A 19,418-nucleotide genomic window follows, 5' to 3' on the forward strand; every position below is an offset into this window, starting at 1 on the left:
TAACCATTAATATAACAGCAAAGTCTTATTTTGGGTTCATTTGCATGAAGTTAACTTACAGCCACTTTCTAACAGGGCTCATAGTCTGTGTTACAGTGATTTAATGACGGTGATGTAGGAACTAAAAGCAGAAATGATTCTTTAACAGCTGACATGATGAGCTGACTGTAGCCTCAGTGTCTCCACAGCTTCTCCCTGCAGAGCCGACGCCCTGCATCCCCATCAGGGTTAGTGCGAGCAGGGAGACTGCTGTAGTGATAGGATGATACAGCAACATCTGGACCTGTGTTAGGATGATACAGCAACATCTGGACCTGTGTTAGGATGATACAGCAACATCTGTAATGGCACAGTTAAATCAAACAGTACTAAAGTTTACTGATCAGTACAATGTTGTGAAAGTGTTTGAAGTAGGAGCGAGGTCATTCATTTGTTACATTGATTTCTTAATTATGAATTATAGTGACTCCGTTCAAAAGTCTGTATAAAAAAATGAATGTAATCTAATTACTCTGGAAGCAATAATCAATATAAAATGTATGTACTTCCTCTGTGGGACTACAACTATTACTGCTGAGAGTGAACTGTAGTGAAGGATGGCAACATTTGAATTAGCTTATTTCCTAAATTAACTGTAGGTGGTATTTAATCTTATATAAATATTATAATACAAATATTGACTGAGCATACAATTCTCTGTCTGTATTATTATTATTTACTCGTTGTTTATAATTTGTAACAATCATACAGAGTTAATAGGGTTTGTTTTTGACAGATTCAGTGTCTCCCTTCATTCTATTAGACACTTCATTTACATTTACTTTACAGAAATATAAATCTATTGTGTATTTCTTTAAGTTTTCTTACAATCCTTAAAACCAAGAATGCCTCGCAACCCCCCCTTGAAGCCTTGACGGAGTCCAAATGAGAGAGACGGAGTCAAACAAAGACGTCAGAAACAAACATATGTTGTCAGACTCGGTGGAGAGCAACCTGAATATTATAATAAATAATAACATGAGGAAGCAGTGGAGAGAGAACGGTGTGTGTGTGTGTGTGTGTGTGTGTGTGTGTGTGTGTGTGTGTGTGTGTGTCCTCCAACACAAATTACAGCGTGCACACAGACACATATCCAATATGTCATACATGTTATATGTTCACATCATTCAAACCCAGTGTGACGTGTTAATGAAGCTTTCTGTGTGAGTGCTCAGAGAGAGACCCCCGATTCAACAAGAGGGCCCCCCCATCCTCCTCCATCACACAATGCTGCTGGGAACTCAGTGTGTGTGTGTGTGTGTGTGTGTGTGTGTGTGTGTGTGTGTGTGTGTGTGTGTGTGTGAGGGATCGCCCACCATCCCCCCATATTTAAATCAAACAAAAGTGTGTGTGTGTGTGTGTGTGTGTGTGTGTGTGTGTGTGTGTGTGTGTGTGTTGGGGGGGCGCATGATGAGGTTGGAGGTTCAGGGTTATCCAGCTCCTCTCTGGAGAGCAGACCGCTGTACCTAAACACTTGAACATGGGGGATGGTGGGAGGTTTGTGTTCCAATCTGCAGCAGGTGATCATACAAACATATTTATAACTCACACTCATAATGTATCTGCTGCATTAAAGGTCCAGTGCGTTAACTGAACACTGCTGACGTCTGTATCTGACAACCTGGGAATGAGAACCTGTGAAGTGTGAAGGAGAAACTACGGAAGCTGCAGAACTCGCAAAAAAATGGGAAAGGCCTTTTCTAGAAACAGTGTTTGGTTTGTCCGTTCTCAGCTACTGTAGAAAAATGGCGGTTTCTAAGGCAACAACAACACAATGATTAGATGATTATACATAATATTTTATATATATATTATATTCCATTTCTGCCAGTAGGGATGTGTTCAGTTTTAATGCAGAATGAGAGAATCTTAAATTCCCTGTTTATGTTGTTGTACTCGAACCCCACTTGACTTTTGATGACTTGTGACTTCGATTATTTGACTCTGAACTTGTGCTTTGATTCCACACGGCTTCATACCCCGGACGTTCTCAGGAAGATTTGAACATGTTTGATCTTCGTGTCGAACTGCTGGTTGTTTTCTTTTTACACAAGAACATGCAACAGTTGTTGTTCTCGCAGGATTTACAGCGTCGCCTACCACCAGAACTCCAGCGGTTCCTGACCGGTGGTCCAAACTGTCGTTAGGTTGACGCTCCTTCCTGACAGCTACAGACTAAAAACACATTTATGTTGGCTTGTTCTGGATTTGTTGGCTCCAGCTCGTCTTCAGGTTTGTCCCGAGCTTTTCTTTGATGTCACAGAATCTTGCTTTGGTCTGGTTGGTCATTGGATGGCTTTTATCGAGCCTGTTGTTAGTTTAGCTTAGCGTTTCCGGATGTAGATGCTGTTGTTGGAAGGACTTATTAAAGAGTGCTGTGAGTGTGGGTGTGCTGGTTGTGTTCGTGCAGATAAAGGAGGTGTCTTTTTATTTTCTTCCCCACTTCCTGCTCTCATTACTGTGACGGGTAATTTTTGATTGAGTTGTTCCTTCTTTGCAAATTTTGTTCCTGTCTTCTTAAATCCATCCTTCAACCTTGTTCTCCCTCCTCTTTTCTCCTCCCTTCCTGATCTCTCTCCTTCATTTTTTCCTCCAGACTCATGTGACTGTCCTCTCGTATCCTAACATCCTCTCTTTTCACCTTGCATCTTCCCTTTCTCCTCCACTGCTCCCATATTTCTATTTTTCCATCCCCTAATTTCCTGTTCTTATCCCCTTTCGTTGTTCGTCTGTATTTCTTCCTCTCCTCCTTCTGCTCTGTCCGGCCTTTTTCTTCCATCTTTCTGTCCTGGCAGTTTTCTCGTTTCAGCCTGCCAGCTCTCCTCCTCTCTCTCTCCGTATCGATAACATCTGCTGAGACCTCGGGCGTGGCAGTGAACACTCTGTTTCTGTCGCTCAGTAGAAAACAGAATCACGGTTCATGGAATATCTGGAAAACCTGGAAATTTAGAGACTAGTTTTCCAGTCATGGAGAGACCTGGAAATGGATTAAAATGACCAAATATCCTGGAAATGAACTGTGTTATCCTGGAGCATTGTTGTTGTATTTGAGCCTCTCACTCAGATTGCATTTGTTGTTGTGGTTGATAATCGTTCATTGTGCAACAAGCACTTTCTAAATGTATTTTAATAGGACAATTAGAAAGATAAATTTTCTGTAAGATAAAATAAACTTGATTTGATGTGTTTATTTATGCTCCACCGAGGGTGCAGGAGAAAACCGAACAGCCAAGACTGCATCAAAAGTGAGCTAACTAAATACATAAAATTAATTAGAAAAAAGTTTAAGTCAGTAATACAGCAAATGATTTGCAATTTGTTATTTTTATACTTTTATAGTGTTAAAACCGTTTTCTCACACTGCTGTTGTAAAATGTTGGATGATGATGAAATGTAATTTGTTGCTAAGATAAACGAGCCTAATGTGTTTAATTACATATAAACAAGGATATTTTTAATAAAAACATTATAAACAATTCAAGTTTAAACTGCTGTTACTTTCATCCCAACCGACAGTCGACAGCAACGAAGCGCAGCGTCCGTTCAATGATCTAAAGTCAACTTAAAGAAAATGAGTCAGTGGAACAAACTGGAATTAAATCATCAATAATTAAAATACTGCACAGTTTACTCAAAACTACTGAGTTATTACTTCAACAGTTCATTTTTTAGTTGGGTTTAATTAATGTTGACGAGGATTAAGTTGAGTTAACGTTAGGATTTACAGTGTGTATAAAATCATGTTGCTGTTTGGGTCGATCCAGAAATAAGTTTCTTTCTGTAACGTAATCTTTTACTCGTACTCTTGTTTCTGTTTTCTGGCTCCAGTTGTTGTGATCAGGTGATCAAACTGATGTCACAGACAGTGTGTGAACCCTCATCCAAACCCCAATGCTATCTCATCTGTATGATACTGAGAATATTTTACATTTTTACACTCGGCAGGCAGCCAGACTGGTTCAGTCAGTCAGTCTCTGAGAGGCAGGGAGGCCATAATCTATAGATAAATTATTGAACACACACACACACACACACACACAGACTCTGAGCAATGACTCCAGACTAGCAATGTGTGCAATCAGTCGACTAGTCGGTGAAACCAAACAGGTGGTCGGGACCCACAGTAGGCCTAAACCTCAGTATTTCATTCATTTATTAAAAACTAAATTATTATGTTAAAGTTTAGATTTGAACTGTGAAGACCTGAACACAGTGTATGTTCACAGAGCCTTCACTCTCTGATATACTGCCTCGTCCTGCATTAGAAAACAACCATGACAATAAAACACTGAATTTGTCAAAAAAAAAGCTTAAGTATGTTTGATTGTTAGAAATTCAAAAATGTACATATTGCAGAAAATATAAGTGAGACTCATCTCTGATCAATATTCACAGGAAATAATCTGCTCAAAATTCATCCAACTCTCTGGTTTTACACAAACATCCTGCGGTTACTGAGTTCACTGTTATCAGCTGTTCTCTGCTGTTTGTTCTTTCAATTTTGCTCAATTTTGACTGTTTAGAGCATTTTCTTCCATTTAAACTTTTGTTTAATTGACAGCTAAATTAGTTGCTCACTGTTGTTGATGATTGCTGTACTTTTATCAATCATATTATTGATTCTAATATAATTTATTATTATTGATACTATATGATTATATAGAGAAATGTGGGCATTAGTATTCAGAGCACACACACACACACACACACACACACACACGGTTCCCAACCCTTTTTCCTTTTCTATCATTGAGTGACGACCCCCAACTCAGGGACACATTTTATGGATATGGAGTGATTTAGATGAATATTGATCTGAGATGAGTTTTCCTGATGTTTTTATGAACTTTTTATACAATTCTCTGTCTGTTCATTAAAAAACACAATACAGTCATATAATAGACTTCATTTATGACAAATTCTGTGTTTTCTTATTGTTCTATTTGCTGTTTGGGTTAGGGTTACTGTTTTTGACTATTGGTTTATGAACTGGATCAAATGAACGGTGGATGGCAGATAGATTTGTGTATTGTCGTTTATGCTTAGAGGGGCTGTGTTTGTATGTTTGTGTTTTATATCTTTCAGAGTGATATTGGTGAAAGGTTTATGTTTTTCTGTTGTTTATGTGTTTTGCTGTTAGAGGGTTAAAAGGGTCAGAACGTTTGTTAGTTAATGTGTCTGAATAATCCCTCGAGGGATAATTCATCAAAATGAACCCGCAAATAAATGTATTCACTCTAAAGCATCTGGACTAGTTAAGTTACAGATAACATTCAGGCTAAATTACAGTGTTTATACGTGTTAGCAGTGGTGGTACATTTCCTACGGACACACTGGATTTTCCTGATGTTTATTGTGTATGTATATTTCAACCTGCCATTTCCCATCAGCCCAGTCACTTCCTGCCCTGTTCTTTCTTTTCTCTGAGGAGGTTAAACATCTCGCTCTTGCTTAACTTGTTTGACAGTTAACACATCAGCTTTACATTTCATCTCCTGCAGATGAGAGCTGTTTGTTGACACGCAGTCGAGCTCGGAATAATTTCCAGCACTTTGAGAACTGTTCCCCTCGGTGTGTTCAAAGACGCTCTGACATCTGAGATATGAAATGAAATGAGACCCTGCTGTTTTTGTACCGGCTGCATCTGTGTTTCTGAGACGAAGACAACCAGAATTCAGTAGTTCAGTCAGTATCTGATGTGTGTTGTTGTTGTTGTTGTTGTTGTTTATGCTGTATTAGTTATAAAACTGGAGTAAATACGCATGAAGGACGTTCCAGGCAACTAATTCCTCTGTCGATTTAAACAGAAATTAAAATTTTGACTAGTTGACTTTAAAAAATTAAGAAAAAGTTCAGAAAACAGTCAAAATGTATCACAATTTAAACACTGTAAAGATTTAGCATTAAAACAGTGTCAGTGTTTACCGCTTGAGCTTCGACTGCTGCTCTTTTAATTACATCATCTTGTTGTGCCATCATCTTCTGGTTTCCCAGTTGGTTGAATTGGAACCACCTACGGCTAATCTAGTGAACTCCTAATATTCGCATAACAGTAGAGGATGGAAACAAGCATTTACCATAGACATCCTGCATATTCTATTCTAAAAGTTATTATAATGCCATTGATGGTGGATGACGTAAATCCACTGTATTAATAAAGCTGCAGCTGCACAGTTGAGCAGAAACAAAGGCCATCCGTGTATAAAACTAACTGTCACATTACAAAACCATCTCTGTTCTCGCGTCATTGATCGGGTTGGGAGCGGATCAAACAAATGAGCCAACTGTTGTCACATGTTGTTACTGGAGTGACTGCATACAAATGCAGCCGCAGACAGAGTGTAAGATTTAACTAATAAATAATGTTAATGGGAGAACGTCCTTTGGTTTGACCTCTCTCTCTCTCTCTCTCTCTAACACCTTTTATCAGCTCAGCCAGCTCTCAGCCGGTTTCTAGAGCACACAGTTATCGGCTGTGATGGAGGGACGTGGGACATTTATCACGCCCGTTTGAAACTGTTCTGCAGACAAGTGCAGCTCTGTGAACACCAGCAGTCTGTAAGGAAATACCGTGCTGTCATATTACCCATAATTACACGGGAAAAAAAACATGGCCTCCACACACTAATGGTTTGGTCTGGTCCCAGTGGGAATCCAGATTGGAGAGTGAAGAGCATTAATACAGTGTAATGTAATGTGCAGGCACTGCAGAGGAATGGAAGTACTGTGTGTGAAATGTCTGTAGATTTTACAGTGAAAAACTGTCCAACAATGACAGTAAAAGACTGTAAACTGTAAACAGGTTAAAGTTTCTGTAACAGTAAAACACTGTGATATCTGATGGCAAAACCTTTATTTATACGACACCTAAAAGGAATGTATACAGAATAAAGTTGTTGTTTTATATTACAGACTGTAAATTGTATTAATCCATCAATTTTTTATTTTGTAGAGCACCTTTAATACAGGTTAGTGCAGTTTAAAGTCCGTCACAGATGACTGACAAGTTGATACTAAGGTAGAAAGAGTGAGCCTGTAATATGGTGAAATAAAAACCAGGAGAGCTCAGTGCCGACCGATCATCATTTGGGGATTTCTAAATGTAAAGTAGTTGCTTGGATGGCGGCGAGAACAGACACTAAGAAATGTGCGCCCCCTTTACTTCAATGACACACAAAAACATCATTAACTCCTCTCTTCTCTAATCTGGATTTTGGTGGAAAATATCGGATTTTGTATCGTGAGGGGGATTTATGACCTTGTACTTTAGCTGAAAGGAGTCCTTCAGTTGTTTGAATCCACTTAATTAGAACATTTCTGATCTTGAGCCCTTTGAATCAGACTCCAGTGCTCTGATTTCATTTCATATTAGATAACTCTTTGTGTTCCACCTGCTTCCTTTCTTCAGTTACATTTTTATGTTTTTGCATCAATCTTTGTGGAGCAGCGGAGATTCACGCTGCCACACGGCCACACCTCGAGACTTTTACCTCTGCTGCTGCTGTTCTCCATCCTCTTCCTCAGAAACATGATACAGAGAGAGAGAAGGACAGATTAACAACCAGAAGATCCTCCAACACATTTTCCTCCCCTATGATACATTATTTATACAAGGGCTGGGCCGGGAGACTCCTGGGACCCACACACAGAGACACACACACACACACACACACACACACACACACACACACACACACACACACACAGACAGACACACACACACCCTGTTGTTCCTCTGTGACTGCAGTCTGTCTGTGGCTGTATTTTCTTTCTCCACATCGACCTCTCCTCCGTTTATTTTAAGTCCCAGCATCACAGCGACGCCCTCTCCTTCTGACATTAACGGTAACACGCAGCGTTTGGTTTGCTGTAAATGATTTATAACATAAAGTCGGCTGATTCCCCCTGAATCCAGTCTGCGGGGGCACCATGTGCTGTGGGTGTGGCCAGTGGAGAGCTGGCTGTGGCTGTGAAGGTGAAGCTGGCAGCAGAAAGAGAACAAGAGTGAATATAATGTCGTGGAAGAAGTGCTGATAAACGCCATTGATAACAATTTGTTGTATGACAACAAAACGTCTCTTGTTTGTTAGGACACGTCTGTTTCAATCCCTGTGATATGATTATAGTCCAAATGCAGGCACATTTTGAGTTTGGTGGACTTGTATATCAGTTATGAGAGCATAAGGCCAGGTTTATATCGCTGAGTTTAATGTGCACCAGCTGAGAGTAATGTGACCTTCACTGTCCACTGAACATATCTCAGACTCCTGTAAGAAACATCTGTGTTAGAAATGTGCAGAAACATTCCCGATGTAAAGCCACAAAAAAGAAAACATGAAGATGAAGAGAAGTCACAGAGGTCGCCTCCAGATCCTGACTGAAATAGGTAATTATTTTTAGTCAAATAATGCAAAAATGTAGTAAAAAAAAATATTCTGGATTGTACATTTTCCAGTTAAAAAGTTAACTTTGGACCCTGGTTGACCCAACAGTAAAAATGACTGTGTGTGTACTGTGTGTGAGTACTGTGTGTATGTACTGTGTGTGTACTGTGTGTATGTGCTGTGTGTGTACTGTGTGTGTACTCTCAACTTTCTGATTTCCTATCATTGCTGGTAAATGTTTTGGATTTCCTGATCAACAGTCCTTTAATATTTTCACTTTTCGCTTTAATATCGAATACTGAGTCCGATCTGATGCTAGTCACCTAACAGTTGATTAAATATGTATCTGACACATTAAAAAGGCATCTGTAGCTTTCTAAATTCGGCCAACTGAATAATTTTTTGACCACATTTCACCTGAATAATATAAATTATATTAATAATGTGCAGACCTTTTTATTATCAAATTACAAATTTGCCACAAAATGTGAGTTTAGGAGTATTTGTAGAATGTATAGGATCCCGATTGAAGTGCAAGCAGTCTGTTTCTGTGCTTCAGCCTCACTCTGTGATTTCAGCTGATAAAACAGCTGCTGTGTTACATAAAAATCTTTCCCAGTATTGGCTGTAATCTGGGCTTTAATCTCACAAAAGACAGATGAATCAGGTCCCGTGTAAACTCTCTCCTGTCAGACTCCAGACTGCTGATTCACAAACAGCCGCCGAGCTTTGAGGCGTGAGATCAGTGCGGATTAGACGTCACAGTGGATGTTAAACAAGATGATTCCTGTAACGTGAGCATGTTGTGAAAGTGAGAGTTGTTTAAAAATGCTCAGCTGAGCTCACACAGATTAAAGGACTGTGTGTTGTTATAATGTATGTGTATGTGTGTATGTTCGTGACAGACTGAAGCATAAGATCACATAAAAAGGTCAGACAGTAAAAGCTCTGACTTTAGGGTTTAGATAGGGATCTTCAGGTCTCTGATACCCAAATGGTATTTTATTATTATAATACTTTGAGACATAAGCATTGTTTTTTAGACAACCCTCTCCCTCATTCAACAAAAGAAGCCAACAGGAAAGGGAAACATAGGACCTTATTGTTCTATGTTTTCTAACATAGAACAATCATAACATTGTTGTCTAATGGAGACTTGAAATTGGTCCAGTATGAATGAGACTGCCAAAACATGGGTTGCAATGTGTAATCCTTATAGAGTACGGCCACTAAAAGTGTTCACATTGTTATCAGAAGTGTCTGACTTTTGTGTTTTAACATCAAACTCACACTATAACATTAAATTAACTGAGGCAGCGGTAGACATCATGTTTATGGTGGAGTCTGGTGGCGTTGAACACAGCGATATACGTACAATTACTGAAAGGATCTTCTTCTTTAACATAAGGGTCTATCTCTGTAGGATCCTTCCTATAATGTTGTATAATTAAGAATCTGAGCCGGTCAGTAGCGTAATAAGCACTGTTACTGGACGTACATTGACAGTGCACAGTTGTCCTGACGGATTACGTTGCAGCCTGTTTAGCGGCGGCCGGCTGCAGCTCTATCTGATCTGAACTGATAATGTTGGAAACAGCAGCTTGTTGTGTCTTTGGATTATCCTGTAATGTTTTTGGTGAACAGCCTGGTGAGGTTGATCTATGGATGCCGGTTCAAAGCTCCACTGACTCTGTGTGACGGTACAGCTGCAGTCATTGGTTGCTTTCTGCTTTGTAAGCTTGGCTGAAGTTTTTTTTTAAATGGCACCCCAATGTGAGCGTGAGGACATCAAACACAGAGAGCTGTTTACTCTGTGTGTGTGTGTGTGTGTGTGTGTGTGTGTGTGTTTGTGTGTGTATCTACTGCATGTGTGTGTGTGTATGCGTGTGTGGTGCACTCACGTGTCCAGCCTGCGTCCCTGTCGGCATCTCTGAAGGGAAATGACCTATTTACTGTACGCTGTCTAATTAAGTCCTGAACACACAGCTCTGTTGGATCAGGAGGGAGTTCGGGGGGGTCATACCTTTGCTTTTTCCCCTCCTCTCGCCTTTGAGAGCCATAAAAAGTCATCATCAATCATCAATCTAAACCCAGATCACTTACAGCTCCACCAGTTAAGAGCATGTTTAAATCTGAACTGAAAGGGGGGCTGGAAGACCCCTGAACAGACTGTTCATTGTTACTGATCAGTTTGCACAGAAATTGGAAGAAGATGAGAGGAACCTTGTCAGAGCAGAGATTTTTTAAAGTAACATCATCCTACTGTGTGTGACAAGCTGAGCCACCTGTCAATCAAACCCCCAAAACTCTCTCACTTTAAGTCTTAATATGTTGGTAACGCTACCAGAGATCCCTAGAATCTCCTCGCAAAGAAGTGATAAATAAAAGGATGAACACTTCCTGTAAATTAATTCAAATGAAGTCTTCTGTTTGGTGCCCAGCAGCTCAGCTGAACATACAGAAATATAAAATGTGTCCAGAGAAAACATCCGACGACATAGTTTCAGCTCTGTTGAAAGATCATTCTCTATTGACATGGAAATATTTAACAAGCACTTTTTCCCACAATAACAAGCATACAGAGTACTTTAAATAAATCATTAATTAATAGATCAGTAGCAATGGTTGAGGTAGAACGGGTGCAGTAGAATAAAGAAACAAAACTATTTAAAGTCTTTGTATAATTGAGTTTTTTTTTTAAAGACCTGATTTTAATGATACTGTACAGATTTATTCCATTATGTTCAACTCACAGAGAATTTAAACTACTGTTGGGTTACAGTAATGATCCTGGATCGTTACAGGAAGGAGAGAGGTTAAATGTGACAGGCTCTTTATGGGCGTCATCATCATCTAATTGGAACTAATGAGGAGAATTATTGATCTGAGTCATGTGATCATCATATCTGCTGTCATAATTCTTGGTTATCATTTCTTTCCTCCTCTCTCTCCGCTCTGTCAGTCGCTCCTCCTCCTCCTCCTCCTCCTCCTCCTCCTCTCTGTGGTCATGTGGCTGATGAAGTCACGGTGTTGCTGATGATGTCATGTCTGTTTCTGCCCGCTGACCTCATCCTGACACGCCTCACAGACAGGAAGTGCTTCTCTCACACAGAGTCTGGTGTTTCAGGGAAAGAGAGTTTATTATTATCTTTATCTTATTATTATCTTATTATTTAAGAGCAGCCTGTTGCACCAGCTGTGTGTGTGAGTTCCAACTCAGCCTAGTTATAACGTAAATTACACATTAAATTTTGATTTATGCATTAAAATAAAAGCGCGATATATGAGATCACCACAGAGAGTGTGATGTAAATCATACAATGTCACAGAATTATACTCACTGATGGTAAAACAGCAGCTCTTCTGCCACACAGCATCATTTTTCATTAATCAGAGTCAATTTGCGACATGCTGATTGGTCTCTTGCCTTCGCTATGACTTTATGTATAAACTAGAGAAGCCCAAGTAGTCGTGGTTCAATTTTAGTTGCTGATTTAGTTAAAAACTATCTAGTAGTTACTGAGCTTTACACACAGCTGGGGCAAGTTTTTAGTAAAAAAGGTTAAATAAAAAGTAACATCAGGTACACAAAAGAAAACATAAACTGAATACATTTGATAAATATTAAATTAGATAAGTAAGAAAGTAAATCAGTGGTTCCCAACTTGTGGTTTCGGGATCAACCAAAGGTTCTCAGAACAAATCTGTCCAGTCAGAACACGATTCAGTGGAAAAGACAGAAGGTAAAACATTCCCGCTGCACAAATTTCTGTTTATATTTGTCAGATTTTTCTTTACTTACTCACAGCTGATAAACTGTGCTGGTTTTAAGGGGTTACAAAAAGGTTTGGAGGAACCATTGAAATAAATAACATCCTGATTTACAATATAAATGTTTAAAGGGTGAATTCCCTTTATCTTATATAACTGAACATGATTAAGTTTCCCCCCCTGAAGTTAAACTGAAGACAGAATTCCAGTCTGTTCTGTGGAAGTTTTATCAGCCAGCTCCAGATTCTCTGTGAGAGTTTGACTGAACGAGAATCAATCTACTGCGATTCTGAGTGATATTGATGATGTTTTAAGCCCGAGCAGTTTGCAGACATTCAACATCAATGAGCAGCTCGGCCCAGAGTTTATGAACATTAATGACGGTGTCTGAGCAGCAGAGGAGTCTCATTATGGCTCAGGGTCTCACAGCTCACAGTGAGTGCTTTCAGACTTATTATAGACTTATTAAAACTCAGAAATTCTCTTACAAGTTGAGTCGTCCCGAGCCAATCCTAAGGGTCTTTAATGGATCGGTACCGGCTAAAATACAGCTGATCAAATGATTATTTCCAACATGCATTGCAAAAACAGCCCTTCTAGAAACAAGCCAAATATTTTTAAATATAATCACATTATCTTTTATTAAACAAAAACCCCCCAAAACCCCCCAAAAAGCCACTGTTGGTTATACTAGCATATATATCTGGCCACTGAAAGAGTGTAATAAGTCTTAAAACTAGAAAGAAATGCCAAACATTTTGGGAAGGTGTGTTTAATACAAGCAATGAAGACTCAGTTATTTCAGACAGACTTTCAGAAATTAAGTATTTTGGTCACTTTATTGAGCTGAATTTATTTAATCTAAGATTAATAATTAGCAGAAATCTTACAATTAGATACAATTTCTTCAAACAGCATAATAAAAATAAGTTACTTTGTCTTAAATGAAGGCATCAGAAACTATTGTATTTTAATAATATTTCAGACAACTTTCTGTTCAAATGAGAAGTTGTGCTCTTACTTTGAAAATAAGGACAATAATCTTGTTCCTCTGCTGGGATATTATACAACCATTGTTGTTATTGGTTAAATCCACCTCAATATTAGCAATATTTATTATTAAGACACAGTTAGATGGATTTTCTTAAAATGAGATTACTTTTGTTGCGCAAAACATGCTTGACAAGATTAAACCAAGACAAAAAAAAATAAAACTTTCTCGACAAAACAACACATTTAAAGAAATGACCTTAGAAACTGGGACATTAATAAAAGTATTGAACATTAACCAGAGAACATTTCAGGGCCCAGTTTAATGATAATGACTCAGTGTGTGACACTCTGAATGAAGAGTTGAGGGCGTTTGATGAGTTTGATGAATCAATTAATCTAGAAAATAATTGCCAAATTGATATTGAAAATACTCGTTTGTTTATCTGGTCCGGTGTCAGTACGTAGCCTGAGTCGCTGGATGTGAGTGGCCACCTTGATCTTTACTGTTTTGATCCTGGACAGCATGTTCACTCATTCAAACCAGTGAACATGAAGTTTCACCCTCCTCCTCGCCTCCGTCCTCAGTCGAACGGGGCTGAACTGGGTTACCGTCATGAATCCCGTCAGGCAGGTTGAGTCTATCACTGACCGGATTCTGTTCTGCTGCTCTACTGACATCATTTCTGCCTCACTGCTGCCTCTGCTGCTAATGCTGATCAATACAGAGCCTGAGTCACCCCCCCCCGCACTGCAACACACTGCTGCTGGTTACTGGGTCACTCTGTGTGTGTGTAACAGAGACAGGAAGAGATTTCACACACTGATCGTGAAGGTAGATTCATATTTGGCTGTAAAACACATGTTTCTCATCATTAAAGGACATGCAGCTCTAGTATGTTTCTGGTTATTTGTAATTACTTATTAACAGTTTTTAATTTATTTATTTTTGTTCATGTAAAATGAGGTTGGACTGCATATGCACTTTGAGTATATACTATATTTTTTAATTTGATTTATATTGTGGCATGACAGCCTGAGACATACTGAGAAATATCTCCAACTTTTATTATGTAAATAAAAAAGTGCTCTGCTTCCAGAATACCCTGGATTCCCACACATTCTGGAAAACCTGGAAAACCTGGAAATTTAGATTTCCAGTCATGGAAACACCTGGAAATTGATAAAAATGTCAGAATATCCTGGAAATAATCAATCTTACAATTAATGATTTTAGTTAAATGAATGAAATTGGAGTATTAAAGGACTTTGTCAGTACTTATTTAGCTATTTAGTCTCTATTTACATTTTATTCATTAGTTTATTTCTGTTGAATAATTCAATGACATTAATAGATAAACTGACACTCCACCACTGCTGTTCGTGAGCCAAATATATATTAATAGACAGATATTTTCCCTGGAACGTTTTTATGTTGTGTGGAATGAATGCAGACTGCGCTGGATGCATACTTATTCAGAGAAAAGAGAACATGAATAAAACATTTTATTTGTCTGTTCGCTGCGTCTCCTCGTGGTGCTTAAAAGGATTTAAAGCTACAGCTGAGATAAAAGGGAGGAGGCACACACACATGGACTGTGTGTGTGTGTGTGTATGTGTGTGTGTGTGTGTGTGTGCGTGCAGCGCCATGCTGTGACAGTCTGCATGTCTGAGACAGAGAGAGAGACATAGAGAGAGAGAAAGAGAGAGAGGGACAGAGAGGACAACGGCAGAGGGGGAGAGAGAGAGAGAGAGAGAGAGAGAGAGAGAGAGAGAGAGAGAAAGTGTGACAAAAAAGACGTGAGAGGCTTTGTCTCCTTCATGCCGATAGGAGGAAGAGCGGAGGAGATAAACAGTAACTGACAGAGAGAGAGAGAGAGAGAGAGAGAGAGAGGGAGGGAGAGAGAGTTTGTTGTCATCTGACCACTTGTTTGATTTTCTGTCTCACATATGGATCAGTCTGGATGACTCCATCTGGTTTTAAAATAAGGGATTATTAGGTCTTTAAATGTCGGGGCAGATGGAGAGGTGCAGTGTGGATGTGTGTGGGGTTTTTCTCTCTAGTTTTCCTTTATATTCTGTTATATATATACGTTATAAATTCTGTTGCTTTGTTGTTTAGTGAAAACCACTATGAGTTTCAGAATTGAGAGCACTTTTTGTGACTTCCCTCTAAAAGTCTACAGTCATGCATGGATCGTGGGGATCCTTTAAACATTGTCCTAAGAGGTAATGGTTTAGGCCATAAAACACCAGGACACCTCAACTTCTACCTGCTTGTTTTCTGATTGTTTTTTTCTGATCTGCTCTCATTTCATCAGTTGCAGCTGTTTGCTGTTAACTCAGAACTTGGCACTTGTTTATGTGTTGTAAACACACTTTATGTTTTGCTACTCCTGCAGAACCGGTTCTACTCTACACTTCTCGCTCAGATGTTTCACAATAAAAGCTCAGGGAGATAAATCCTGTCATTTTCTGGTAGGATTTTGATAATTCTCTTGTATAAGTTTGTGTAAAATCAAGTCTATTAAAACCTCATAAAAAACACGGTTGATAACAAATTTTCTTTTGGAAGAACAGAAAGGCCTGTTTGACTCAGAGATACTTCCTATTATCTTGCTCTATTCTAAAGTGTGTGTGTGTGTGTGTGTGTGTGTGTGTGTGTGTGTGTGTGTGTGTGTGTGTGTGTGTGTGTGTGTGTGTGTGTGTGTGTACACCTTCATGCCTTACACTTACATATAGTCACACAAGCCCTGTGATGATGATGATAATGGTGATGATGATGATGATACAGTCAATAAATCTTAAGTAAATTTCACTTTATTTTTTATTGATTTTTGCATTGTTGTTATCAGCTGGTTTTATTATTTTGTCCACCCCCAGTAAGCATAATAATAATAATAATAATAATAATAATAATAATGATGATGATGATAATAATAATAATAATAATAATGATAATAATAATAATAAAAATAATAATAATGATGATGATGATGATGATGATGATGATGATAATAATAATAATAATGATAATAATAATAATGATAATAATAATAATAAAAATAATAAGCCTCTCTAAAGAACAGCTGTGTGCCATCAATACAAAACAGTACAGAAACATTTAATTCAGCAAAAATATCTAAAGTCTGAATGTCAGATCTCCACCTTTGTCCACACACGTTCACAAAAATGACCAACAGAACAGAATGAATAAAGGAGTCATTTGGAAAGAAATATGAATTATTTTACCTCTTTAGCTGAAAAAAACACTGAATAAGAAAAGATATGAGTCAATATAAACACATTTCATTTTTGACTTCAATGTATTTTTGCTTTTGGTGTTCTTTTTTTTCCTACTTCTAACAAAGCTGCTTCAGTCCAGGTCTTGTTGGTTTTCACACTGGAAGTTCAGTCTGAATCCAAGACTAATTACCATTAGCATTACCGTTGTGAATGCTTTTCCCCCCGAACCCTATTTCAGACCAAGAAACTATACCGGAGCTCACCTGGAAAAGGTGGTCTGAGATGTTTGTGTTGTGCTGTCAGAACACAGTCTGTTTCCCACAGAAAGATTCATTTACAAATTCATGTGATGTTTAGTTTATTAGCTACAGCACTGCAGCAGCTATTCGTCCTCGGTTATCACTACAGTGATATTGGCCAATGCTACATCCATAAAAACAGCTTATCTCCGTGGTGAGTAGGCAGTATTGGTGGAGTAATATGATGTTGGCAGAGTGGGCAGAGTGGGAAGTTGGGGAAGTGGGGGTATATCATATGGGTAACCAAAATAATAAGAGCTGGCCGTGGGGGATAGGCAAATCCTTGATAATTTGGATCATAGCTGTGTGGAACAGGATTTTTCTTGCTGATTACTTTTGTATTCCAACTCGGTGCCCCAAGTTTTAATGGCCTCCTGGACACAGCTCCACCCTTGGATGTACTACAGACTCCAGTCTCCTCATAACGGTTCTTGTTCATTAGTTCAACATTTTGTCTCCTCAGTCTTCTCAAAGTGGCTTCTGAAATTTTTGGTGCTGGTGGTGCTGGTGGTGATTGTGGTGATGGTTTGGAGTATGGTTGTAGTGGTTTGTGGTGGGGTGGGGGTTTTGGGGGCTGGGTCGGGGAAACCTTCTTCTTTATACTGTCCAAGATTTTAAAGGACAGGTTGTGCAGATGTTTGTCCACATCTAGAGCTTCTGGTGTCTGCTGCGGGACATCCAACTGGAAATTTTGGACTAGTTCAGCTGTGGTCTTGTAGCTCTGCAGGAATGAGATATCTTCAGCTTGCAGCACCTCGTCTGCGACTCTGATTGTGTCAGAAAGATCTGTTATCTCTGTTCTCAAAGCTTCACTCTCTGTTTTCATCATCTCGCTCTTCTGATTCTTTTCCTCCCTCACTGCACCAATCCTTGCCTCCTCTTCCTCTTTGAGAAACTTCTGAAACGTCAAGAACACATCCTTAATTTGCCTCTTAGTGTCTTGAGCCTGAACTTCGATGTCTTGAGCTGTTTGATCAAGGTTTCCTTTAGTGTCTTTGAAGTGCTCCAATTTCTCTCGTAAGACCTGCAGGAATTCCTGAAGTCCCTCTTTGCAATCCCGAGCTGCTTCCTCGATGGGTCTGATGGTGTGGGTGTTGTGTGTTTCTGAGTGCAGACAGATGACACACAGTAGCTGCTGATGGTCCAGACAGAAGAGTCTGAGATTCTCCGAGTGCAGACTGCAGAGAGCCTCAGACCGTATTGAAAGTCTCTCAGTTCCCTCCAGTAAAAGGGCTTCACACAGGTTCTTTAGTGCCAAGTTTTGAGGTGGATCCTTATCTAAAGATCTTCTCTTACAAAGTGGACACTCAAGAATCGTTTTTTCTGTCCACCATGTCTGAAGACAGGCTTTGCAGAAACTGTGGCTGCATGACAGGAGGACAGGATTTTGAAAAATCTTAAGGCAGATAGGACAGTAGAGATTCTCCTCTGGCCGAGAAGCCATTATTTCACAGTTGTCCTAGCAGCTACAGCAAACAGCTTAAACAAGTCGAAACTGTCAATGAGGCCTCCACTCGCAGTCAGATATCTGTATACAGCCCAGTATGGCATATAATGTCTCAACAAGCTCAACAGAAACAGTTACTAACACAGACTGGGCTCTTGATGGAGATGAGAAAAAATCCTAAAGAAGAATCTCAGCGTGTAGAAGAAAAAATACCTTGACAGGTTTGGGACAGAAAATCCAATTTCTGCTCCTCGAGAAACTTCTCAAAATGTTTAATCCTGGAATCAGCAGCTCGTTGAAGTTTCCTGGATTTCTGCTGTTCGCTCTGGTTGCCGTCCTCGCAGTTATGAGGCTTTTGTTAGTCGGTACATGTTATCAGGACAAATGCAACTGGGTTTTCTGGTTTTTGGTTGAGGTAATGAGTGGAACTATGAATTTCATTCCAAGCGTTGTTCTCTCATTACACTCTAAGAGCTTCACATTCATATACCACATTTAGATAAGCTTTACTTCCTCATATGTCCCACTTGAACATGATGCTCTTGGCTGCATTTTGCCCATTTTAATCAGAATTTTATAATTTTAGTATTTATAATGTTCTAATCATTTGTTGTGATTGCACTGGTGGTCAGTATGTTATCTTTGTTGGATTCACTGGCAGCACATGATATATATGAAGTGGGTCAAGCTAGCAGGCAGGCCAGGCTAGTTACAGTAATGACAGCAAGTTCCTGCATGATGTAGATGACGCAACCACCTGAGCTATGCATGAAATGTTGACAGTCAACATTGCTTCTGACCACTCCAATCAAAACAGTTTGCATTACTTGTGTACAGAAATGCTTTCTCTGTCCTCCAGTGCTGCCAACAGGCTTTACAAAAACTATGGCAAGCAGAGAGCCACCTCTCTAAAGCACTCCCTTCCACTGGAAGTCCTAAATACATTGAGGAGTCGCAGTATTGCAGTTTTGCAGCATTTCCACTTCTCACTTTCTCAGGACATAACTTGTAAAGGACGTCCACACACCAAGAACAATACCATGTTGTTACCATAACAATAACTATGAAAATATTGTTTTAAAAACCTTTGCAAATTTGCAGAGGCCACAATGACAGTGGTGAATGATATCATCAGAATCACTTTCAGAGTGATTTGATGAGTGAAAGAAAATGTTAGATTCTGCTAACTCCTCTTGTGTTTGAAAAACTTTGTGAACCCAGATCCTTCAGATTTTTCTGTGC

The 19,418-nt window shown here is 39.2% G+C and overlaps 2 protein-coding genes across 5 annotated transcripts in view; one reads left to right on the forward strand and one right to left on the reverse strand.

The window, feature by feature from the left end:
• The window catches only part of akap6 (A kinase (PRKA) anchor protein 6), a 200,152-nt gene that overhangs the window by 5,598 nt on the left and 175,136 nt on the right, over positions 1 to 19,418 (forward strand). The window contains exon 1 of one of the 4 annotated variants that reach the window (XM_051383744.1): positions 7,799 to 8,043. The exons of the other annotated variants lie outside the window; for them this stretch is intronic. The gene's annotated coding sequence lies outside the window, so the exon portion shown is untranslated. Of the gene's footprint in view, positions 1 to 7,798; positions 8,044 to 19,418 lie in introns of those variants that run through there. 4 annotated transcript variants of the gene reach the window in all.
• LOC127354104 (E3 ubiquitin-protein ligase TRIM35) lies at positions 15,989 to 18,541 on the reverse strand. Its single transcript, XM_051383772.1, has one exon. The coding sequence runs from the start codon at positions 18,171 to 18,173 to the stop codon at positions 16,854 to 16,856; it is 1,320 nt and encodes a 439-aa protein (XP_051239732.1). The 5' UTR covers positions 18,174 to 18,541; the 3' UTR covers positions 15,989 to 16,853.

This window comes from Dicentrarchus labrax, unplaced genomic scaffold (assembly GCF_905237075.1).
Source record: "Dicentrarchus labrax unplaced genomic scaffold, dlabrax2021, whole genome shotgun sequence".
NCBI classification, from domain to species: Eukaryota; Metazoa; Chordata; class Actinopteri; family Moronidae; genus Dicentrarchus; species Dicentrarchus labrax.

Excerpts from the sequence above, each read along its gene's own strand:
- LOC127354104 (XM_051383772.1), bottom strand. The coding sequence starts at position 18,173 with ATGGCTTCTCGGCCAGAGGAGAATCTCTACTGTCCTATCTGCCTTAAG.